Below are 26,939 nucleotides of genomic sequence, written 5' to 3' on the forward strand. Positions count from 1 at the left end.
GAATTGGGCAAGTAAGAAAAGAAACAAGTAAAGACAAACTATCAAAATATGTCAGCAATTGTACAGTCATTAAGGCAAGACAACTATTTAGAAGAGATGCCGACCACAGGTTAATCCGTGACTATTCATTTGATTTACAGCCCCATAAAGTTGTCATAAAAGCTTCAAGGAGATAACCCCGTGTGTGCCATAAAGCAAACATGAAGACAGTATATCACAAGGCTAAGTAAATAAACCTTGTTCCAGATGTAACAGCCTGCCATTGGACTCTTTCCCAGCAGCAAATGATCAGGAGGAATTTTAACAAGCAGTGAGGTGCTTGCTTTCACTGTTGAATTAAATGAATCCACTGGTCTGTAATCTTACACCACATGCCTTCTCTTTAAACCAGCAGGTTGAATAGCACATGTTTTTCAGTTTGCATCAGTTACCAAAATGAATAAACATGTGAAACTTGATAAATATTGTTCAAATCGACCACTGATGCTATATTGACGTTACTGACTGACATGACTATTGAATGACTTTGTTCGGATTCCTGATTCAAAGTGGGCTAATCTTGTTTCAAGGCACAAATGTAAGTGTAACCTGTCTAGGCAATGGTTAGTTGTGTTAAAATGTTATCTCTATATTTAAATTGCAATCTGGCTAGGGGGCACGAGTCAGTTACTTTCGGGCAAGATTTATAATTACTTGAGATAACAATAACTAATGAATTTCAGTGTTTTTTGTTTAAAATGTAAAATGGTATGTTTAACTGAGATTTTCACCTAACTATAACATCTACCTCTCTCTCTCTAATATAAATATATACCAGTATATAAATAAATATATATATATATTTTTTTTCTCTTGTCCTCCTCGAGCATTCCTTGCCACTCCTAATCGAGAGTTGCGTCGTCGCTCGGACTCCTCAAGAACGGGTCCTATAAATCCTTTTTACAGATGACGACGCCGTGTGGGATTTTTAAATTTTATTTCCTGCCGCGACGAAAGCGGCAAAAAATAAAATATATATATATATATATATATATATATATATATATTGCATCAAATTACCATTAGACCGTATGCATGATGATCTGACAGGTTGTTTTGCTTACACTTTATACCACTTCAAAATGGCTGTCTCACTAGGGCATGAAACCTCGATACAATGTATTCACAGTACTTTGTTTGTGTTCATGAAATACTTTTTGTTTGAATGCTTTATTAGCCAGTTCAGAGCACTGTTCCATTAATGTGAGCAAGGCTTCTGTGTAAACCGAAACATGTCGTGATGAATAAACACCCTTGGAACTGATTTCTGGTTGGCGAATCTTTCTTTGAGAGCGCAAGACAACTGTGGATTGCGTTTGTACGGAGATTGATTACCGGGCGCTCCGCCGGTGTGTGTGCCAATTCCCGCGGGGCCGAGGGCGGTCAGAAGGAGCAACAGTGTGGAAAGATATATATATATATATATATATATATATGTATATATATATATATATATATATATAGAGAGAGAGTTAGAAATGGGGGTCTCTAGTTGGCAATGGTTTACACGTTTGTCCACGTAGGGGCCCTTCTTCCTAGTCAAGGTAAGGGGATTACACACCCAAGATAACCCCTGCTCACTCCCTTGGTAGCTTGGCATGAGCAGACCGGCTTATCTCAGAGGCAGTGTGTAAAGCATTCGTGCACACATACAGTAATACAGTGAAAACACAAATGGACACCACACCATTTTAGAAAATACGTAATCTTTATCTAAACCAAACAAGCCCAAAACAACAAAAATCCACAATACAGTAATCAAAATGTAATTCTTCAAAGGTAAAAACAGTTCTGTCCATAGCAAACTATAGATGTGACACTTTTAACTCAAAGTACCTGGGATGCGTCACAATCATAAACAAAAACAGCTGCAGGGAAGGTGATGCGTCTGTTCCTTACTCCAGGTGAGGTGATGCGTCGGTTCCTTACTGTCACGCAGGGGAGGTGATGCTTCAGTTTCTTACTGTGCGGGGAGGTTATGCGCCAGTTTCTTACTGCGGCTCAGGTGTCCGTGTAGGCTTGGCGCCCTGATGCGATAAGTGGGGATCTGGGATACGTCGGTGCTTAATGTGGCGGCAAAGGCGCTGCGTTGGTCTCTCCAGCCGCGGTCCCAGGATGCGTTAGTTGTTGCAGCCGTACAGCAGAGCCTGCGTCAGAATCGGTGTAGTAATCTCGGACTTCGGAGATCGGTGTAAGGGATTCAGCATGCAGCGGTTTCGCCAGCCGCCGGTAGCCACTGTGTTGGTTTCTTCAATGGCACAGCGGCGATGTATTGGAAATGGGTGCAGATGTATCGCGCTTCTCGTTGTTGCATCTCTTTCCCAGCAGCAGGAACAAACTCCAGAGGCCCAAATCAGCAACAGGCACCTCTTGGTAGGTCAGAACTCCCAGCAAGGGAGTTCAGGAGAGCTGGTGGTGAGGGTTTTGTGTCCCGAGACTTCAAAACAGGAAGCAAGCTCTACTTCAAACCCTTGAAGATCTTCTTCAAGAAGGGGGCACTGCAAATTTTTTATCATCTCCTTGGCAGAAACAGCCACTTCAGGCCAACTCCAGACAGCACACAGCAAAGGGGCAGTGCTTCTCCTTCAGTTGTCCCAGCTCTTCTCATTGGCAGAGGTTCCTCTTGAGTCCAGAAGTATTTTAAAGTTCTGAGGTCTGGGCCCCAAAATGTATATAGCATTTCTCTTTGATCTCTGGTGGCAGAGAGTCTCTGTACTCAGTCAAAACCAGTACTGTCCTCTCTGGTCCAGCTTCCCAGCAAGAGGTGGAAACAGCGATGTGTAAGGGAGACAAGGCCCATTCAGGTGAAAGGAAATCTCCTCCCCCTACCCAACTCTCTAATGCTGCCCAGGTCTAGTCAAACCAGCCCTGACTCATCCAGGAAAGGCAGGACACACCTTAACCCCCCCCAGTGGCTGTCTACAGTGAATGTACATCCACTTTGAAAGGCTACTTGTGTTAGTGGCACAATCAGGGCTGCAGGCCCACTAGCAGTAGTTGACTTAGAGGCCCCGGGCACACACTGTGCACTATACTAGGGACTTAGTAGCAAGTCAAGCAAACCAATCAGGGAAACACAATTCCATATGCTCAATTTACACAGAGAGCATATGCACTTTAGCATTCATTAGCAGTGGTAAAGTGCCCAGAGTCCTAAAGGAAAGAAAAACAGGAGGTCAAAAAGCAAAGATAGGTGAAATTTATGCTCTGTTTCCATCCATGACAGCATGAAGTGAGTATGCTTCAATGTCACGGATGCTGAGCAAGTTCTTTAGTTTTATCATATTTTCCTTTTAATGGGTCACTTTTCATTTGTTCATCTTCTCTTTTCATTTTTAGAGCACAGTACAGTTCCACAAACAGGGCTATTAGGCATTTTATCTGCAGTGAGCCGCATCCCAGCATCCACTGCCTCTGAACAAGGCAACCATTATGAAATGGTATTGGCTTTATTGTAGCATTGCTTTACCATTCCAAGAAAGCCAACACATTGGTTCCAAAATTTTGGGAAATGGTGGAATTTTAAAACAAGAATACACTTTGTATTCCATTACAGAATGGCAATTGGCTGGTTTGTTTATTTCTTTTCTTGCTATTGCAAGAATGTGCCCACCAAGTTTAGATACAGCATGTGTTCTTTATTAAACTTTCATTATTTTGATTTATCTTGGATGTGCTGTTGAGTTTGTTTGTTGATGGATGAGTGACAAAGTGCATGTATGATGACTAGAGTACCTAAACTCATGAATAATGGAGGAGCACTTTCATTTATAAGTCAGACCTACTGGCATCACCGGTGCATCACCGGTGCTTGTTTTTCGTTAATTCATGCTTTCTGTTATTTAGGTCTGTGCAAATGAGACCTCTTTGTAAATGTGTGCCTGAATGGTCGTTGTAAGAAATTGAGTTGTTTGTGAAAGGGTGGAAGCCCCACTCTGGCAACAACCACATTCCTTATCTGGGTGAACCACAAAAGTCACTAAATTAACCTCTGCTAAACCCTCTGGTAGCTTGGCACAACGCAGTCAGGCTTAAATTAGAGGCAATGTGTAAATAATGTATGCATCACACAAACAGTAATAATGTGTAAAATTAACAAAATAATTCATAAACCAACTGAAAAAAACAATTAAAAAAATTAATGACACCAAAATGAAGAAAATCTAATCAGAAGAAATATTAGGTGAAGATAGCAGCAAGAAGCACAAAGTGCCACTGGCATTTTTCTGGTTGCACTAGACCGGGGCAAAGTCACAAGTTCAGGCTGATGGTGACCCCGCGTGGGTAAAATAAAGGAACCAGGTTAGTCCTGCTGAAGAGTTGCCCTCTCAAGTCCTTTGGAAAGAGTTCTGTTTGCGTTGGAGAGGGCTGAAAGGAAGAGGCATCCAGCGTGAAGAACAGGTCCAGTGTCTGCAGACAGTCATTGCTGTAACACAAAGAGCCGGTTGTTGCTGGAGCTTCATGTTGGTTGATTGCCTTGGGTGGTCACTATCAACGTGAAATGCAGTTCAGCTGGTGCTTTGCATTGGTGGTTGTCGTGGATGGTCAAATCTTGGCGGAAAGATGCCATTTCACAGTCACGAGGAGCCCAAACCTCAGGATTTCCACCTTTTCTTGAGGATGAGTTCACAATGATGCCAGCCAAGGGTCCAGGGCCTGGAGGACACCTACTGGATATCAGGACTTCCTCCAGCAGAGGTCAGCAGCAGGTCTCAGGAAGGTCCTGGTCAGCTGGGCAGTTGCAGGGAACCTCTGGAAGTGTGTGCCCCTTGGAGCCACTTTGGGGTAGCCTGGGATTAAGGCAAGCAGGTCTACTTCTTCAGACAGCAAAGCAGTCCTTCCAGCAGCAGGTCAGTCCTTTTGGCAGCAGGGCAGTCCTTTTTCGGAATCTTCCAGAGGTCCAGGAGTATTTTGATGAGACTTTCTGAAGGTCCAACTTTTATACCTGGTGCCAAGTCTTTGTGAGGGGGAATTACATGACCTACCCCCAAACTGGCTCTGGTTAGTTCTTCCTCTTCCTCTGGTCCTTGCTCCAACTGTCTAGGGCAGTGGTTCTTAACATGTGGTCCAGATAGCCCCGGGGGACCGCAAAGCCTACTCCATAGGTCCGCAAAAGTTTAGTTTGCCAGGTCGAAATGGAAGTTTAAAAGTTGCACCACAGGCTGCATTGAGCGGGCCAAGACCAGCTTTAAGAGGCCACCTTAGTGGGTGGCATAATGAGAGCTGCTACTCACTATAGCATTTAATTTACAAGCCCTGGAAACATGTAGTAACACTTACCAGAAACATACAAGTAATTTTAATGTGCTAATTATGTGTAGTCCAATTTTACCATGTTTTAGGGAGCGATCACCAGCAGTTTAATATTTGGTTAGTGAGGGTAAAGTGCACAGACTCACAATGCTAACACAAAGAAGTGCAGCAAAAATTAGGGAGTGAACTCAAAAGAATTGGGGGAATACTACACCAAGGATGTCAGGACAAACAGTGGTGCAATCACAGATACGTGGGGCACAGCTGGAGTGGGCTTAGGAGTCAAAAAGTCCTTTGCTTCTTCGGTTCCTCAAACCCTCAAACTCTCCCATCTGAAACATGCAGGTGTGCATATTCAGTGTGGGAGACCAATAAAAGACTGTGGGAATGAACAACGCTTTTTTGGCTGCAGTGTGATACACATCAGTGTGTTTGTAAGTTATGGTCACAACTGCTTCTTACTGGCCTGTAGCATCTAAGACACATACCCTCCATTTTCTGCTAAACTGTCCTTTACAAACTATACTGTACTTTGTTTATAGTTGATAACGTAACTGACTGAATGATGGTGTAGACAATGTATAATGCATCATGACACAGTCAGAGCACTGGACACTTTTGGGCGGTTAAGAACAGAATGTGGTTGGGCTTATAATGTGGGAAGCGTAGGTTGTTTTGTATGAAGTTTGAAGTGGTGCTTCAATCATGACATGGGGAATGTGGCTGTGATTTATGCATGCAGTGTAGCAGAGGGGTTTAAGAGAGATGGAGGCACGTTTAGATAAAGTGAGCACATCTCTACCTCATGTCATTTTGTTTTACTGTGGTTCACTTATATGGACTTTATTTATTAAAGATACAAATCAAAAGTGCACTTAAAACTTCATTTTCTTTGGAAATGAGGCTTGAGAATGAAGGAATCCTAACAATTACCACTCCACCCGATTCCCAGTTTACTATTCTAATTACCATAAGAGACATGAAACTGAAGAAAATAATAGAGGAATGATAGACAAATCCTTTTCAATGGAAATATGTAGGTGTAGCCAAGTTGTTTGTTAGGTCCAGGAAGGCAAATTTAGAGGGACCCGCTGGGTCTTCAAGCAAAAATCTTGCTCCATCAAAAGCCTCTAACTAGAGCTAGGCATGATAACAAGTGCAAGTATACAGCCCTACCGAAGGTTGAATGTAAATTAGTACATAGCAGAGCACATAAAGTAGGCCATGCTAGGTTCCTAGGAAGTATCCAAAGTTTTACTACCTACACCCAAAGCACTTCCACACCTCTACGGCCTAAATACCACACCTCACTAACCACTCAATCACTTTGCTCTCTCCCCTGCAATGAAATTAAATCAAAGATGTGTACCGATACTGGTATATACTAATTGATACTTCTTCTAAAAACTAAAAAATCCTTAGGCAGCACATGTATTGAGAATTTGATAACCTGTGGTCCATCTTGATCTCCATCATAGATTTTATTTCAATTTTTTTCACAATCTACCACAGTATAAGAATATTTTGTTAATTTGCCAGGCAAGTCTGTGTGTGGGGGTGGCTTTCAGAGTGTGTCCAAATATTATCTAATGGTTTAGTTTTACTGTGCCGCATGCTTCCACTCTGGGGTGGAAAAGTTAATTTTTTTTAATATAAAACATGTATTGCATTGTATAACTCCTTTCTTCTCTTGGGAAATACACTAAGGATCACATGATATTGTGGAAAGCATGTTTTCAAATCACTTTTTTACATTTCTGCCATCTCCACTTGTATTTTTCATTTCCATTGACACCAATTAAATTTGTCTTGGTTGACTCTTCATAGGGTTGATTTAATCGGCAAAGCTTTCAATTCAAATATTAAGAGCATGATCAACAAAACCTATTTGCAGACCTTTCATCAATTTAAGAGCACAAATGAATACATTTGCAGGAGCAGATTCGCAATTCTATTTCATAGAATAAGGAATAGCAGAATTATTTGTTTTTTAGCAAAGAGGAACATCACCAGTATGAGTTAATGTGGACAACGTTAATGGTAAGAGGGGTTTAGAAACTATTTCAGTTCTTCCCTGCAAAGGTAGGTGAACACCCTAAACTCTTTATGTATATATGCATAGCGTGAGCCTAGCTGTATGTTAATTATGGGTGGGAGAGAATACAAGATTGTGCATATTAAGTGGGGTTTTAAACATTTGAATTACAAAGTTACATTCAATGTTCAAAGATTTATAGCCCCCTTTAACATATATTCAATTTGGATACCAGATTGTGAAGCCAGGTATCACAATTTTACATGTCCTAATGCTGCTACTAAAATTGAAGTGGGCAACATAGGCAATAGGACCTATATTTGAAGGGATTTGCATTCCCCTTGATGTGGATTTCCAGGCACCCTCCTGGAATTCTTTGAGAGTTGGATAAAAGTCGGAAAGCGTCTCAAAATGAAGAAGTAATATCAAGACAGTACATTTCTCACTTTTTCACACTTAACGTTTTTGATTCACACCAAATTTTCCTTCTTACATCAAGCAAGATGATTTTTAGGAGGGAGTTAATGCTCTTTTTAGAACCCAATAGCTAGTAAAACATCAAATGTTTGAGTTTTTGAACAATTCCTTTCTAGAATTTGCCAACAATATGTGTGAAAGCCAAGGCACATGAGCAAACATTTCTAGAATGAACAAATAACATCAAAGTAGACTAATGTAACCCTTGTTTCTAAATACCTGTGCTCTGGTTTTGGGGTCCTTCTTAATCCACTTGATCATAGTTTCATACACCAATTCTTCAGCTTTAGTGTACAAGCTATCGTTAGAAATATAGCAAAGAAAGTCCTCCTTGGAGATGTTAAGGATCTCCGCTTGACCAGCCACCTCTGGGAAGTTTTGTAGGGCATACGCCTTCGCCATGTTGTAGAGTTCACTGCATTGCATAGCTTCAGCCATGGCTAGTATTCCGAGGCAATTGGTTGCCGTCAACTGTTTCTCTGAAGAGCAAGAGCATGTATTAAGCAAGAGATGGAATGCCAGCACATAATTATAATAAAAATATATGCCAATATGTAAAGTGATACACTCCAACTTCCATTCAGTTCAAAATGCTTTTAGATAAATCATTTATCAAACTGAGTTATATAATTGTATCACAGCTAAAGGCTTATTTCATTATACGTAAAACGGTTCACAGAGCTTAATAACCCTAAAAATGCCTGAGCATTGTTTTCTTATTACAAATATACTCAAGTGTCAGCACATGGGTGTAACAAGAAAATTCATCACACATCGCTTGTAGTAATTTATCAGTAAGTCACATCATCACTGGGTTCTTGTTTGGAAATAAACAACTTCCAAATCCATCACATGACAGGCCTCACAATGACAAACTCCTATCTCTCCAGAAAGGGGTCAATTTCAACAAGAACTGTGGCTTCAAGTTTCACAGAAAGGATGACCTGGGAGCATGAGCGGCAGTCAGAATTCTAGAGCTCTTCAGTGCACAGTCAGATTCTTTGATTGTCAATAATCCACTTCCAATTTTCAGGGCCTGGCCACAGAAAAACCCTAAAACATTCACGTGGGAAGAGTGTGTTTCAGTGGGAGAGAAGGCAACACGAGATCAGGTGGGGGAAACTGGAGGAATAAAAAGTCAGAAGGAACTGAGGGAAGTATACAGACATGACAGAAAATATCTTGTAAAAAGATTGGGCAATGGAAAAATACATAATAAATCTAGCTTCACTTTGTCCATTCCACACCAGCACACTATAAGAAAGAAAATACCCCAAATATATTACCTTACAACCCTATAAAAGCGCTTTCATATATTTCATAGGATTCCACATTATATTGAAGTATGCATTTAATGCACACGCATATTATGTTATATCTAAAATACAGGGGTGATTATAGCACCTCTGTAGTTAGAGCTGAAATGTTAGTCCATGAAGAATTAGTTTGCCCCAATTAGAAGAATGTGAGTAAAACTTATAGACCTTTTGCAGTTGGGCCTGCACACATCTTCTATCCTCTAAATGCAAATCTGAAATCTTATTGTCTATAAAACAGCTAACCATTTTACTTTCTCTGCCATATTGGTTTGTAGAACTCGTTGTGGTTCATATAACCCTGAAGTCTAACATTCTGGCATAACCCAGGATCTATCTTATGAGGAGGATCAAATGTGGGGAATTCCGGAACTAACTTCTCCAGTAAAGAGAAATCTTACAAGGACTGCCCTTCAAGTGGTAGATCTCGCGCTTGCCCATGGACTGCGTACCTGTGATGGCAATTCGTCCTCTGATGTCACTCCCACCACAACATTTAGAAGAGGGTTGTATGATAACTTTATCGACTATATCATCCTAGATGTTAGACTGTGGAGGCAGATGGAAGATACGACTGTGCTATTGCGTGACGAGAGTGATAATCACTCAGTATTAACTATGAAGAAGTTATGTCCCTCATTTCATATTTTAGGTTTATACTCAGTCCTAGCCGTACACATGGATGTTATGTTTGAGAACTGGGGGAGTAAAGTGATTGTAGCCGAGTAGATTCGTTTTTGCGATAGACTCAACTTTATTTCCACACAGAGTCCACAAGGCCCTTGCTAAAGGGCATCATGAACCTTGAAGGGCCTTGCTAAACTCCATCTTATAGAGTGGCTCAGAATAATTTTCTTAGTGCAAACAAAAAAGGAGCTAGATAGGAGATTAGGGTATGTAGAGCTCAATATCACTTTGAAATAAAGCATTCGAAAAACTATATGGGAGTGTAAAAATGTGTCTGATATTTTAGAAGCCTCATCCAAAAATGATCTTATGAAATTGTGGCGACTAGTAACTGTATGTGGTAGGAATTCTGTAACGGCTAAGGCGCTCGACCTCGGAAACTCGGTTCGAGTCTCGGTAACGACGCCAAAAAACCCCTGTGATTCTGGGAAAATCACTTAATCTCCCCGTGCCTAAAAAAAAATAAAAAATGAAAGAAACTGGTGCTATGTAAAGCGCTCTGATAACTGATTCGGTTCGGTTCAAGTTCGCGCTATATAAAACTCTCCAAAAAATAAAAAATAAATAAAAATAAAAAAACCCAGCCAAGTCCTTTATACTGCCCTGTGAGTGGGTTGCCCATTTTGGAAAACTCTACTCTTGCAAGCATGAGAAGCATTTGATTTCTACTTATTCTGAGGGTGTTCTTATGTCTAATTGGTCCTCTACTCCAGTAGTTTTTTCCCTAGCAGAGACCACTCTTGTGATAGCTTCACTGAAACAAGAAAAGGCCCCTGGATTAGATAGGATCCCAGCCAACCTGTTTTAATTTGGTTCCAACACTTGGGTTCCTCTTATTAACGCTGCCACAAATGTAATGCTTGGTGAGCAAAATAAAGATGGATTAAACCCAGATCTGTGACTGGGGTGAATGTTTTGCCATTGTTCAACATTCCGTCCATCATCTTGTGTGTTTTACAAATGTAATTGTAGCAGGGGTAGCAATGGCAACTACATGGAAAGGGGCAAAGTTTGCCCCTGTTTAAAAGAAAGGGTATCCAGGTACCCCCTGAAATTACTGCCCTATCAGCTTCTTGGACAACCTTTAAAAGCTTGTTTGTAAACAGTTTTCTAGCACGAATTTTGGACTGGTTTAACGAAAATCACATCTTGTCGAATTTGCAGGCAGGGTTCAGACCAAAGACTAGCTTAACTGACCAGTTTGTCCGCTTACTTTTGATTAAGAGGAAGACTTCAACATAGGAGGGATGAACACTTAGTGGCATTTATTGACCTCCATGCTGGCCTTTGACCTGGTTCCAACGATGAAACTTTGGTAAGTCCTATATGGGCTGGGCTTTCCTGTAATACACTAAACATCATTGTGTGCCTTGATGAGGGGAACTTTGCTAGGGTCCGATGTAGCGCAAAAGGAGAACGAATAAACAAAATTCTCATTGACAAGGGCGGGGTCAAGGCGGTGTCTTGGCACCCTCCCTCTTTCTTCTTTACGTTAACAATTTGTGTCAAGTATTTGACCAACTGTGCCAACTACTCTCCTATCCTGGCAGGACAGAAAGTTCAGGCTCTTTTTTTGTTGCTGATAATATCCTCTTAGTAGATAAAACTAAGGCGGGTCTCCAAACTCTTATGGACAATTTTAGTCTATTTTGTTTTGAATATAGTCTCAAAATCAATACCGTTAAAACTAAGCAGATGACTTATATTAGGAAGGAAATGGTTAAGGGCACTGTAAATTTAGGTAGTATTGAAAAGAGTTAGGGAACCAGGGATCCGATTGGCTGGTTCCAGTTCCTGGGCCCACAGATTTCTAAAACCTCACATGTGATAGAGCAGGGGCAATTCTCAGGTTCACAAAGAATGCTTCTTGGTTCGCTATCCTTACAGGAATCAATCAATGAATCAATCATTTGTAGAGCGCGCTACATACCCGTGAGGGTCTCAAGGCGCTGGGGGGAGGGGGGTCTGCTGCTACTCGAAGAGCCAGGTCTTGAGAAGTCGTCTGAAGGCCAGCAGGTCCTGGGTCTGACGTAGGCCGGTAGGGAGATTGTTCCAGGAATAGAAATGTACAAGATGCAGGCAAGGGGCGCAGCACTATAAACTGCTGAATTATGGGGCTATTGTAATTCGGACAACTTTATCAGAGACTTAACTGGTTTAGGGAGAGGCACTCCATTGGTGCCACTAACACTGGACCACAATATTAACTCTGTCACTGAGTGCAATATTAACTCTGTCACTGAGTGCAATATTAACTCTGTCACTGAGCTGGTTACTTTGAGGCCGTTACTTTATTGGGTGTGTATTTGGGCTACCTGTGAATTACATGACTATAAAGAGGGACTCATTGTTATCATTAATTTGGATTCCTCCAAAAAGATTTAGTGGTTGGCTTATGGAAAAAAGAAAATCATGGAGTGAGCTAGGCCTTGCCAATTTTTGGGAAGTGCCTTAATCCATCCCGGCCAACGTGGACTTAATGGTTTAAACAAGGTTTTGGTAGAGAGTTGCTGCCCACAAGGATTTGTCCAACCGCACGGTCAGCCACACAAGATGCTTTTTACTGCATAAATCTGTCCCTAATACAGAGACATTTTTAAATGATATTTGTCTAGTGTGTGCTCGTTAATTGTTTTAGCAGTTTAGATACTGTAACATGGGATTCTGCTAAGCCTCGGCACTCGCAATGCTTTTCTAGTACTCTCCAGAACGAAACAAAGGAACATTTGTTGTTTTTATGCCCAAAATATGCTAAACCCAGAAGCAAGAGGATTGTTTCCTTGTGCCGGTGCCTGGGCCTGACACACCGAATACAAGCCCTTAGGATTTACAAAAGCAATTCTAGGACTGTGGTTGTGGAGCTGTATCTAAATTCCTTTACGTGGCACAGTCTATTAGGCAAAATTGTTAGCTCAATCTAAGAGAATTGTGTGTGGAGACTGCTTATTTAGATTTTTAGCACTTTTTATTCTTTTTAATGTACTATTTTCTCCTATTGAATTCTTGGTGTTTTATTTATTTATTAAGATCAACAGTTTTTATGATGTATTTTTGATATTGTTTAATGTTGATGATGACATTTTCCATCGATCAATAATCTCTGAAACATTGAAACCTGAGGTGGTGCAAACACACTCTAGTCAATGTTAAGTGCAGGACAAATTATAAGGGTAGAACATGTCCCTTTTCCCTCAAGAATGTTCAGTCTAACTGTTTAGTCTATGGACAAAAATGCAGGGTCTGCTGATCTACAGGAGCCAACATGCAACATTTAGGCTGCCACTTTGACTCTTACGGTGACAATACCAGCCTCCTACACATATACAACAAACAAACGATTTTTAGGGTAGTGGCCAGAGGGCACTTTTGAGGCTGTGATAATGGAGGTCTGATAGCAAGGCTTCTGTGTAATGGTGTGACTCAAAGCCACACACTGTGAGAAATACCAGCTGTGCATGACCATCGGACATGACCAGAGGGCACTGTGGGAGGAAATACTGGAGACAGTGCTTGACAGCAGGCTGTGGAGTCATGGATTCTTGTTACAGCACAAGGATGTATCTTACCACAAGTGGTCAGAGGACACTGGCCATCTGGGTTTCTGGCACTGTGGCTCGATGGAAAGATCCTTAAGGTATAGCATTATAGATAATGTATGCATGTAATACTGCATACTAGGTAGCGCAGCTCTATTTGTGACATGCAGGCTTCAAGCGGCACTATCACAGATGGAGAACGCTTGCTTTGGGAGAACCTTTTGAATGGATGAATGCATCTCAATCTTTCCAGTGTGTGTTAAAGTATACAAGTATTTTCCTGCATAGTGTTTGAACTTAGAGATCAGTGCAGGTAAAAAAGTGACATAAAGGCATTATAAACATCTAGATTTAATTAAACCACCCTCGGGGTGTGCCCTTCAATTGATTACAATGAATTTCACCAAATAAGTAGGGTTGCCTTATAAATACAGAAAAGACAATAGCCATGTGGCCTTTGTACGCCTTTTGAAGAGAAGTTCCTATGGTAATATCGCTCCAGTAAAGTGCATTGTGATAGTGTCTGTTATTATCAAAGGCGTCTTACAGGCTGCCTCACTTCTCCTTGTCTACTGAATATAATACAATTTTCCAAGGGGAACAAAATAACGAGGGAGTTTTAGAAATATAAAGAAGTACAGGGGAATGAGTATTTGTTAAGGTATGATCTTGTGTCTCAGATACAAGTTAGCACTTCCACATGTCCACAGTACTGGGGCTTCAGATTGAGCTGCAATATGGAGTTTGATAAACTCTATCAACGCAATGTAAACCAGTGGAGGATGATTAGCAGCTAAAACAGTTTATGGTAGACATCTTTTACAGCACCATTCTTCAATTTAATCGGTAAGCCAGTTAAAATGTAATCCCTGTCAAAACAAATGTTGCATTCCCCAGTGCATAACACATTACAAAAATAGCTGAGCCATCGCTTTTTGAACTTTTCACTCCATATAATAACTGTATTTATATAGTGGTTTATAGAGCAGCTTTTCTAAGCACTGTAAAGCTACTCCACTTACTGAACTTGGAATATTGAAAACTACTTTATTTTTATCAGTTCAAAATCATGACTTGCAGGTCACACCAGGCATCATCATACAAGGCCTAACTCACTTCCTCATCTTGTCAGCTTTTGTTGATTACAACATGCTTTTATTAAATATGGTAATTTGTGTCTGAGGAAGGGTCCTGTGAGGTACCCCACAGAAGCAGGCCTATCTACGGATCTGTAACATCAGTATGTATTTTTAATGTGTCTGATAAAATCAATCATCCTCGTCAGACAGCCTGTTTTCTGTGGATCAACACAACACTTGACACTGTTATCATGCTTGGATGTGGATAGAGACAATGGCAGTATTAGAAACAGTGTCCCGGTGAATGCAACATGTATGTGCCTCTGCTTTTTGTGTCACTGGGGCACATTGGTATTACAGAAGGGGCTGCAGACGCTTATGTGGCATCTTCCATAATATGGATCATGCTATTGTAAGATCTGAAGTGGGTATCTCCTAATTTGCATAGGGGTGAGGTGCAGTGCAAATATGAGAACAGACATGCGTGCCATGACAAAGAGTCTGCAGTCACCCTGACTATGCACCACAGAGGTGCCCTTTTGAATGGGGAAAATGGAGATTGCAGGATCCCTTGCCTTTTCAAAAAGAGGCCAAACTGCCTCTAGTGAAACATAGAGCTGCTGTTTCAAACTGCTCTTCGATCAATGATCTTTCCTCACTGCAAGCGCGAGCTGCAAGATGTCACACCTGCAACAATGCATTTTTTCTGCATATTCAGGCATTCTTATCCCAGTCTGCACCACGCACACCAAATTTAGACAGCACCCCAGTGCAAACTGAGACAGCGCTCTCACGATAACTCAGAAACAAAGCAGGCGGACTTACCAAGGAATGATACGCAGACTTTGCAGAAAGTGTGAAACTGGAACTTGCTTGCAGCCTCCAGGAGAATTTTTGCATTGGCCGAATGTATGATCAGGGAACCTGTATAAACAAACTCCAATAGCAGCTCCAAAACTTCTGCACTGACGCTGGAAATAGCCAACTCCACTTTCTCCCCAGCTTTAGTACTGTCCAGCAAAGACCTGGCAAAGGGCAGACAATGAATCTCTTAGAGACCAATCTGGATCGTGCTTGTCAGCACATAGTCTAGAACATCCCTTCATTCAGAGTTGGCATGTTTTAGTAACAGGAATAACAGCGTTTAAAATGGCTGAACACATGACTTTACCTGGAGCTAAAAGAGAAGGGTTGAAAGCTCTACAGAAAATTAAAACAGCACAAAGAAACAAATTCAGGTTATTGCTAGTGTTCAGCATTCTCATGCAAAAAAAAGAGGTTGCAAACAAAAAAAGGAAACACTAACATTAATGGAAATGAGGTACAGTGTTAGCTTTCAAAGGGAACCAATACATTTTTAGAAAGGATAGCAAAGAGATTTAAAGGGAAAACACATCTCCCCTTTGACCTTGATTGCGTCAGCTATGCTTGAATTTCAAGATGTAATAAGCAGTGAAAGCACACTACTGTTTACCTGAAGTATATGGAATAGATCCGGATTCTGTGACATTTATAAAAACAAAATGCACCTTTGATCGTTCTAAAAATATATTGTTCCCTTCTAGGCACTAAAAGGAAGCTATTAATGGCATTGACTGGAAATTGACTACAAGACGAGATAGACAGACAAAATGGTTAGAGCAAAGGAGGGAGGGGAAACACCCCATTCTGCCACAGGAAGCCAGCAGCCATCCTTTGTGAGCTCTGAGGACTGTGGTGTAGGATCTTGCCGTTTAAAGTGCTCAACGAGTTCTGATCAAAGTGCCCCTGCATTTGAAGTGTGCATTAGCGCAAGTAAGAGTCCGCCACTCTGCAGAATCCTCTGGGGAGGCTACAATACTTAGGGCTCTTATACCTAAAAGGAAAGAAAATACATTTGTCATGTTAGGGGAGTGGAAAATTTGTGGTTAAACTTGGGAATTTTCCTCTTTAGTTAATGGATTAAAATGGCTGCAGCTCCTCTTCTTCCTTAAGACCATGGGTCACAGCATATCCACATTGCCTAGAGGAAGCTTGAAATATTTGTTATTGCCCTTTTCACCCGGTTTAAACACGAAATATATAATGAGCAACTTGACTTTCTGGTGTATTTACAATGAAAGTTGATCATCCACTTGTATTTTCAAAATATCCTCCTCGCTCAACCATTCAGGTGAAAGCAGGAACAACCCATGACCTTTGCTACCTATACCTATTCCATCATCCCTAGCACTTTATGGCTTCCACTCACTCAACCGCACCACTTCCCACCCATTCGATAACGAATGTATCATGAGTGCATTTGAGAGAAACAGATGAAAAAAACAATTCTGGCCCCACCCAGAAGATGAGAAAGGGCTACATTTTTAATTATGTGGGGTTTCTTTATTATATGGAAGGACAGCTTATACATTTGTAACATGAAATGAAACCTTTATTAAGAAATACAAATCACGATGCCGATCATGACTAGCGTAGCATTAAAAAAACTGTTAATTATCTATTACTTAGCTGCTCAATGTTTTATCATTAATTGTTTAAGTGATGAAACTCAAGTTCACCTTCAGCCAACAGTGGATTTCTTTGGCCAAAACGGCAAAAACGTTTGGTGGAAAAAATGAACCAAAGCTTCCACGCATTGAAAGGACGAAAAGCGACACTTCTAGCATGTGGTCACTAAGTGTAAAGTAATGTGAAATGGCGGCCAAAATTCTGAATGAGTTACTGATGTTTGAATGAAGGGAGTCTTGCATTTTGTAAATTCGGCTGGTCCATTAGGTTTATACATCATTTTCATTGCAACGCTATAATTTGGAAGATTAATCTGTGGGTTAGTAATATTCGGAACCACAAATGCCATGCCAATAAAGACTTACTGAACTGTCATAAAAAAGTAACTTTCTACATCATTTTCAATTTTTCTCCATCTGGATGGTGTTTTTAGTTAAAGTTGTGTTTCAAAAGGAACACTTCCATCTTGGATCAAACCTTTTAAAGTTTCCCAATTCACTTCAAAATATCTTGTCACTCAGATTAAATAGTAGAGGGGAATATGTTATTTCTTGAAAATGACACGCATTAATCGATTATTACAAACGGGGCGTTTGCAATAATCGATTAAATGCGAGGGACAGACTTGCGATGGAGATCGCAAAATCACTGATTTTTACAAAGGTTGTTTTTGCAGCAGCCAAATCAAACCTGGATGTGGAGACACATTCTAAAGTCAGTAAAATTTGATTGCATATCTCAAAGGTGTTTTCTCTCGTTAGCAATCATACATAATTACAGAAAAGGACTGCTTTACGTTCACTCAAGCAGCCCAGTTGTAGGCAGGTTAAGGCAGTAATATACAGTGATGAGCTGCTCACCATCTTTACATTTAGATTACATTTGTAACGCACACATTATGGTTTCTTGGGCATTTGTTCCAGAACATGAAATGGATGCTTATATTTCCCCAAAGTATTTATAGGGTATGCAGTGAGGTGGTCCTCTGGGGTGAAGACCTTTTCACTGAGGCACACAGTTGTCCTGAAACGACAAAAGCAAATACTCCAGCCAGAAATAGCAGCACCACAACTGGGTTATATAATGTTGTCCAAATATCTTTAACGTGGGGAAAAAATTAAGGAAGAACATACTTCCTAATGAGGCTATGAAATTCCATTGATTAATAAGCCTTTTGCAGTGATAGGTTTCCTAATGGAAGGATATGATTCAAAGTTTTGTGCAGTATCTCGAACAATCATCACTCCAAGGTCTGAGGATTGCAGACCAGGGCCAACCCACAATAAGCTCTTTTAAAGTAGTGATTCATACAACTCCCCTCTTTATTTGTCTTTGTTAACACGGTGTATTTTGATGTTCTGTCAGCTGATAAAGCTGACAGAAGGAAGCATCAAAAAATATTTATCAGCAAACTAACTGTTGCACAGAGCCCTCGTATTCAGCTTTCTACTATGAGACACTTGTTAGTGTCTATGTCCGCGCTCTTGTAGGCATTGCTAAAGTGTAAGGCATCACAATATTTTCTATGCAGGTGATACCCAGATTTTCATCACTTTGCCTCCAGACTGGTAATTCTTTACTGAAGCTCCATGCTTGCCTTACATCTGAGGTCTTAATAGTTGGGAATTCCACCTCCACACTATACAAACTATAGCTAGTGCCTTAAGTCAAAACACTCTGCATTTAGATAGGACAAATAGATTCTCCATAAAATGGGAGAAGGTAGATCCCTCTGTTATGAGAGAAAAAAGAGCAGGACAACCTGACCAAGGTTAAGCACAACCAAAACAATAGTAAAAAAGTAGATGTTGGTGCTGCACACTCCAAGTGCCTGTTGTCCTAGGGCACAGATCCCAAAAGGGTGAAGTTATAAACAGAAGTAGGAGGCGCACTCAAATAGATTAAGGAGACGATGTTAATGTTCCAAATAACTCTTCTTTATTTCGGTCAATTAAACCAGATAGCAACAGCCAACGCGTTTCGTTACAATATGTAACTTCATCAGGGCAAATATTTAGACGTGGCGTATAGTAAGCCAATATATGGATATCAACATACAGTTGAGGGTGTCATATGTCGATGGGTCAAAAACAAGGTGCTTAAGAAAAACGGAGATCCAATGAAGGATGGAATGTACTCATGAAGATATATATCAATTCTAGAGCAGGGCGCGTATTTCAAAACGCTCTTTTCTATAAAACACTATGAACATAGTACCCCAAGGTCTAATAGTACACCTCCTAAGTGTGACTGATAGCGAAATCGGTCGACGGCATCTGTGTCCCAGCCTGATAACGGGGATGGATCCCTCTGTTATTACTGAAAAACTTATAAAAACAGCCTACCCCTCAATTGTTAAATGTTTAGAACCGTTAGTTTCAACTCAGGAAGTTTTAAGTAACTTTAGGGCAATTTTACAAATAATTAATGAATCACTCTCGGTTAAGATAAAAAATAGCCAACCAAAGAAAGTAGGGTGGTTCAATCATAGATGTACGGCAGCCCATTCTAAATTAAAAACAGCATTACAAAAAAACAATACAGTGGCCCAGGAAATAGCTAGCTTGAGGAGGGATTATAACATTGAATTAAAAGAGAGGAAAGCCGAATTAAAACAGGCTTTATGGGATCAGTTACATGAAAGTTGCATGAACAAAAACAGTGCAGTATTCTGGACAGTGGTTAAGTCCCCCTTCCTAGCCGATCCTAAAAATGTGCCGTGCTTAGATGTAGCTATAGATAAATAAGCCTGGGTGGCCCATTTTACAAAAATTATTGAGAAAGGTCCGGTAGATCCGGGAGAGGATCCAGGTCTTAATAGTAGCCTTCCCGAAGTTAGCTACCCAATTACATTAGAATTTACCATCAATGAGGTACTCCATGCTTTAACAGCAAGCAAAAATGGCAAGGCACCTGGCCCGGATGGGGTTCCCTTAGACCTATTCAAATATAACCTGGACCTTTGGGCCCCAATGTTGACTAGGGTATTTAAGGCCGTGATGGAGGTGGGTTAACTGGACTCCTGGACAAAATCAATCATGGTCCTTATCTTTAAGAAAGGTGACCGCCAGGAGGTTTAATGCTATCGTAAATTTCTCACTGCTGGACTCCCTGGGTAAAGTGGCTGGTAGAGTCATCCTCGAGCGTCTGCAGCAGTGGGCGGACGACGGTGGGGTCCTCTCAGATATCCAATTTGGGTTCCGGGAGGGACTTGGAACAACCGAACAAGCCCTGAATTTGACCTTGCTATTGGGCAAATATGTACGCGCAAATCCGGGCAGATTGTACATGGTCTATGTCGATCTGTCCACAGCCTTTGATTGCGTCTACCGTGCCAAACTCTGATCTGTATTAATATCAATGGGGGTTGATCCACCATTGGTGGACTTCCTGAGAGAATTATACTCCAACGCTTCCGCGAGGGTGAGGTTTGGGGTAAAGGGAGAATTGACCGCGTCGTTTAGAGTAGAGCAAGGAGTTCAGCAAGGGTGTGTCCAGGCCCCTTTCTGTTTACACTTTATACTAACGGCCTAGAGATGGCCATGCTGAAGGGGGGCCAGGATCTCCCACAAATAAAAAAACACCCGTTTCCCGCTCTGCTCTATGCGGACGACGCCGTGATACTGGCGCGCACCCCCCGCGAACTTCAGAAGGCCCTGTATAGGTATTCTGATTTCATGGGGAAATTAGACCTACATATAAACATCAAAAAAACCTATGTAATGGTCGCAGGACGGGGAAGAAAAGTTGTAAAAGACATCTATCTCAACAAGGAGAAACTTGCAACCACAGATAAATACCCATATTTTGGTATTATTATTGATCAAAATTTAAACTGGAAACCTGCGATTGAAGCCAGAAAACTCCATCTCATGAGAGCCATTGCAGCCCTCGTAAATTTTTCCCAAAAGCTGGGCAAGAGACCACAGGTGGAATTGTTAAACATCTATAGAGCCAAATGCCAGGCAGTGGCCCTCTACGGGGCCGGAGTATGGGGCTATGCAAATACTAGTGCTCTACAAGTGGCTGAGAAAGCGTTCTTAAGATTCCTATTGGCAGTACCAAAGAGTGTATCTACTCTCTCATGCCACATGGAATTGGGGATCCCGTATCTTTTATATCTAGCTAAAATTCAACCCCTCCTCCTTTGGTACCGAATCTGGACATCAGAAAAAAATGTGTTTACATAACAAATAATTGCAGATTGTATGTCTCTGGATTATTCACACAAAATTGGATGGTTGTCTTACATAAAAAACTTCTTGAATGATTTGGGACTAGGAAAACGTTATGTGGTACCCTCTTCGATCCGGGAAATATCGAGGAATGCATTAAAAATGAGGTCATTGAGTCACCTAGAAGAATTACGAATCACCAAAGAAGTTACTAAAACCTCAGTCCAACATTCTATGGCGGTTCAAACTACCTTTTTTATCCAGCCATACTTGACTTATGATGTTACCATTTTTGAGAGATTTCTCCTGACTAGGTTCAGGTTAAATCTCTTTCACCGTTTGGTTGCCTTTCCAACGAGAAATAATTGGGACTCAGTATTACCATCTTGGTCGTGCGATGAGATCTCGAGGCAGGCAACCATCCACACCTTTTTTTCTGCAAATTTTTTTGACTGGTATAGAAAGATTTGGTTAATCCCCCTGCTGAGACTTATGGGTATCAGAAGATGCCGTCCTGCTCTGTTACATTTGCAATTTTTAGAGGAGGAATGGACATCGAAGTATGTAGTTAAATTTTTAAAATGTATTTTTAGACAGACTGAATCTGTAATAATAATCTATGATAATTACTTGTTTTGACAAAGTAGTAATTCTATACATCATGTAAAAATTCTTTTAAATGAGATTTAACTGTTTTTTTTATCTGTGTAATTGCTTTTATGTTTTTTTTTATACTTGTCAAAAACCGAATAAAGAAATAATGAATGAATGAATAATAGTTGGGAATCAAACGAACCTCCAGGGGTCCATCATAACGGCCAGAGCCAGTGGGACTGCTGCCAGTGCCTAAAGGCATCTGGCTGGACTGTGAGCTCCCGCTTGATCAACAAAAAACACTGATTATCGACTAGCTGTTTTGGTCTCTGCAGATGCCCGAGGAAATTCCTCTGTTCTCTTCCAAACTTTACCCTAAGGATAACTGTCCAGGCAATTATCTCCTGTTTGTACTACAGCAATGTGCTCTCCCCTGGTGCCACTAAGCCTTCTCTGTAAATAGTCCTTTTGTGTCACAAGCCCCTGTCTTAGCTCTACTTTGTGATATCTAATGGTTTACCTTGATAAATGGATCGGATTCGCGGCCCTTTGTTATATGCTCAAAGCACAATAACTTTACCTCAGGAGTCTGGTTCATGCTTACTGTCCCATCAGAGCCTTGGACTCATGGGATCAGAACCAAGCTGTGGTAACCCATTTTAATCTTGTGAGACAGACAGGGAGGTTGCTCCTTTAGGTATCTTGCTCCCAATTTGAGGAAACCTGTCCCGTCTCAGGGCTCCTATGGAGAGTTTCTGCAAACAACTTACAATATTGCAATTATAACTCGTTTCAGCTGTACTTTTCTTTTCTATTTTGCTGGCACTGGGAAGCTGTTTTTGGGCAGCCAGGCGCTTCACACATCTATAAAACAGAAATAGAGAAAGAGTATCTTATGAGGTGTCTCCCTCTCATAATATAATTGTGGCAAACCATTAAACATCCCCACAGCATCTGCTTTGACCTCTAAACAAGGTCGTACATTGACAAATACCAGATGTCTAACTGTCTGAAGTTTAGATGAGGCCACATTACCATGTTGTGGAAACAGTACCAGTGATGTAAAAGCCACATTGAGCTGCAGGGTAGATTGACACCATTCAAATGAGGAACTTTAGATATATGCATTGATTACTGCTGCGAGCAAGATTGTATTAACCACTTTATAGAAAAATGTTTTTGAAGTTTATAGAAAGCCACCTTTGGCACACATAAGTAGTAGCTAGAAGCCTGCAAGATAGAGTACATAATGTCTCGAAGTAGTACATGGTTACTATTTCGATTGGTTTGGCCTTTCACTAAAAGGACACCAAACGTTTTCTTCCTATGTACTGCATAAAGTAAAAGCCTGCTGTTTCTAAAATATATATATTGTTCAATGGATTTTGCTATGCAATCGCCTCTCGTCGCTATTGTATTTATAAAAATTAATTTCAGGAGTTTTTGTTAAATACATTACACAGCTGATTTAATCAAAATGTGTTCTCCCCTGCCAGAGATCTTGGGCAGTAATTCATTCAGTGTTGCTTGGCTCCCTTCGGCTCAGCAAAAGAACTTGGCTCTTTAATGAGGTGTGAAAAAAATAACTGCGAAACAGTATGCCTTGGCCTCCTGCCCGGAAGAATAGAAGGAGGAATTACTTGCTAGAATCTTCCATGTTAGCACGTATACAAACTAACCAGTGCTATAGTGCCCCTTGGCTGAATTGCTTGGTGGCAGCAAGCCTGTCTGTCTGTGCTTGCACCACAGAGAAAAGCATGGCCCTTTAAACAATTTAGGGTTCTGGAATCTGTCCACATTTAAATAGGTCAGCCGTGGATGGGAATTCTGAACCCCACACATTTGCTCTGTGGCTCTACCCTTCTGAAAGAGCAAAGATTGCTGGGATACATTACAAGAAAACAACACGAAGAATTGAGGAAGTAGGCAGTTTGCCAAGATTAGGACTGCATTAAGAGTTATTATTGCCAGGAAACTGACTCGTAGGGTCCCAGAATAAGTGGGTGCCGTCGGCCCCAACTGCAACACCTGGTGTCTTTCGGCACTCGTGTCCTGTGCCCTCCTACTGGGAACCAAGTACTCCTTGGCTCTCAGGGTAGCGAGGCAAAGCATTTCAATGCTTACTCAGAGATGTACAATGAGCTGGAGATTAAGAAAATTAAAACAACTGTTAAAAAAAAATCTGTGTCCAGTTAGTGCTTGTACTTATACAAAAGGAAAGTTCTTTATTGTAAACACTACTAAATACACGTTTACAAATCTATATACAGAATGGCAGGTGGAAATGGCTATGGTGAGACCCTCTAAAGGGCCTCACAACCAAGAGAGGGGTGTACACTAACAAAACGTCCCACAGATCAGTTTAGGGTAACCTGCACCCCTGTGCTGGAGGCTTCCATAATGATCTGCACACCAGCAAGCCCTGAACCCTGTTACACAATAATCCCTTATGTGACTATTACAACATGGAGGGATGAATTTATGAAATGTCAGGCCGACTGGCTTTGTCGGAGTGTCACTACATTAATCAATGTTAGAATCATACGGTCAAAAACACAGTGAAAACAGTATTAGCAGATTTCAAGAGTTCAATGACATACAATAGGCCAAATCACTCACTGTTCCTGCCTATATTTAAATTTTAAATATTATGCCCAGTATGAATCTTTCTTCTTTCTATCTTTACCCTAGCTGTAAAGCAGCAACAGGACCTTGGAACAAATATCCTGCACCCCTAGAACCATAATACTATAAGTTCCAGCTCCAAGAGTCCCTCAAAACTGTCTCAAGGGGTCATGCATTCCATGAACCGGAAGACTTAGGGTGGCAATCACATTTTTTAAGTAAGGTTTCTGTTGGTGCACCTGCACTACTGCCAGCCCCAAAAGCCCACAATAAACGTTCCTGGTGATGCCCCTGACCTTCCTGGGGTACCACCAAACCAAATGAGCAAATTTCTGTCTAATTCTAGGGTCTTCTGTGTCGAATCTTCCACTTTCCTTCCTGGACCTTTGATTTGGTTGTGCCATGGCTCGCGGAATATTCATTCTTTTCTTAAAAATACGTTCACAGAGTAATTCCTTTGTCCACTGCCATTACTTTGGGGGAAGCAAAGAAGCCCAACATCCCTTGGGGTCCCAGCTGCTCCTCACGCCCGGCACAGCTCTTAATCCACTGGTGGGGGGGCAAGGCTACCTTCCTTCCCCAGGTGCAATCAGCTTGTGTGCAAACCGCTGTGCTGGGTTCTCCTCCCACACAGGGACACAGAGGGAGAGACTCCCAGCAAGGCTCCTGGGGCTTTAGCCCTCCTAGGGAGCCCGATGTAGATGAGTGGGGCTGTGCTCGCAAAGATGCCCCTGGAGCGCTGCTCTTCCAGAAGCTGCACTTTATGAAGTGCAGGGTTTACCACTGATACAGTGGACCTCCCCAAAGGCTAGCAAGTTGTGATCCCCAGAGCACAACATGCTTCCAATGGCTGCCTCCTGTGGCCCTGGTCCTCCCATGGGAATAATTAAGGAGCCATGTAGTGCAGTAAGGTTGCCCTCTGTCTTGGACACTGCTAAAACATTGGGTCATTCAAACAATTTCTCAGTGTCTACTGAGCCAAGTTTCGTGGTGTTTGGAGCGTTCTATTCCTAGCCATCACAAGTATTCATTTACAGTCTTCTGGCCAAACGTTTCAGAAACTGATTTTTAACTGCTCTTCCTCCAATTATTAAGAGCTCAGGTTCATCCCTCCTACCTATTGGCTATTCACAGCCTGCTAACTTAGGCTTGCTGGCAATACACAGTACATGCTCCACTGTCTGCGCTCAAGGTACTTCTCCTTGGTCAAGGTTCTTTCCAAGCAGTACCCTGCAGCCCTCAGAGAAGACTACGCTTTCTCCTTGCAATCCCAGACCCCAGTGCTGTGGTTCTGAAAAATCTGGATCCATATTATAGTATTGGACTCGAGAATAAAAACTTCGTCGAAATAGGACGAATTTGGTATCAAAAGACCGAGAATGACGAGTACATCAAGTACATGTATTTTCGGCATATTCGAGTGACGATCTCACCTCGAAATCGTCATTTACCTTCTAAACCCTTAGCTGCATGTTGCCCTCTACATAGGCCTTAATCCAGTTGAATTTGATTCCACAAGGACACATACTCCTTAATCGATTTCTCCCTGACCTCAGTACAAGTTAGAACCATTGCCCCAGGCCGAGCTCGTTAGGTCAGTTCCCTCCCAGTGGCCGAGCAAGATAGCATCTAGGCTCAACCAGCCATAAAACCATTTCAGCGCGCACACCTGCCATATCTCGCTCACATCTTTCTCCACTCCTTTCCTTCACTTGCTTTATGATGGGGAGGTGACCGTTTTTATTAGGGGTCCAGCGATATCTGATGAAATGTTGGGCCTTGCCGGATGATTTGTTATGAGCAGCACGACGTTAAATATGTACATGTCATCATGACTCTGCTTTTCTTCTGTAATCAGTAACCATAAATGAAATACCGCGAATCCAAGGAATGTTTTGCCCAAGGGTGAAAATTGTGTATAAGAAGAGAAACCTAACTTTGTGAAAGTGTGCAGTCTCCTGAATATACTTGTATCGTACTTCTAGGACCCTGTCACCTTGGTTGCAGCCAATAAACTAATCTTTGACTTCACCTGGAAGACTCTGAAGTTTCTGTAGGTCTGACTCAGGAGAACCCGAGGTCTCCGGTGTGTTGATCCCCTGGCACCGCTGGGTTACCGGTTCTGTACCGGTTCTTAAAAACCCAGTACCTCATTTGGCGCCCAGCGTTTGGGGCGATTCCAGTGGTACCAATCAGCCTGAAGATCGTGAGGAGCTTCGTGTGAAAATTCCGGAGGAGGGCCCACCACCTCATCGACCCCTGCATGTCGACGTGGTCCGAAGGTCTTTACTGCGAGGCTCCCCGCTTCTCGACGGCTACAAGGACTGCTGCCCTGGCTATCACCCTGATGTTGGACCCTTGAAATTTTCGGTAGAGCGAAACGCTGAGACGAGTCTTCTGGTGAAGCCATCGATATTTTTCAGTTAAGTATAAGTGGAGCGTCTCCTAGTCCTTAGTTGGACTTACTTTGTGGTATCTTGGAGATACATAAAGGTTTTATTGGTACTTGCAAGCACCATAACCGAAGGACTCGTGTTTTCACGAGAAATATCGTAATCGATAAATCCTTTGAAGTTTTGGAACTAGACTAGAGAGCGAGGATGCCTAGTCTTAGACTCGGGAATTGGTTTTGT

At 41.6% G+C, this 26,939-nt stretch overlaps 1 protein-coding gene across 1 annotated transcript in view; it reads right to left on the reverse strand.

Moving 5' to 3' along the window:
- KLHL29 (kelch like family member 29) overlaps nt 1–26,939 on the reverse strand; it is a 1,176,991-nt gene that overhangs the window by 238,228 nt on the left and 911,824 nt on the right. The window contains 2 exon segments of the mRNA XM_078647716.1: nt 8,024–8,283; nt 15,248–15,447. Coding sequence (XP_078503842.1) covers nt 8,024–8,283; nt 15,248–15,447 — 460 coding nt within the window.

The sequence above is a fragment of the Lissotriton helveticus genome, chromosome 6 (genome assembly GCF_964261635.1).
Source record: "Lissotriton helveticus chromosome 6, aLisHel1.1, whole genome shotgun sequence".
Taxonomy (NCBI): Eukaryota; Metazoa; Chordata; class Amphibia; order Caudata; family Salamandridae; genus Lissotriton; species Lissotriton helveticus.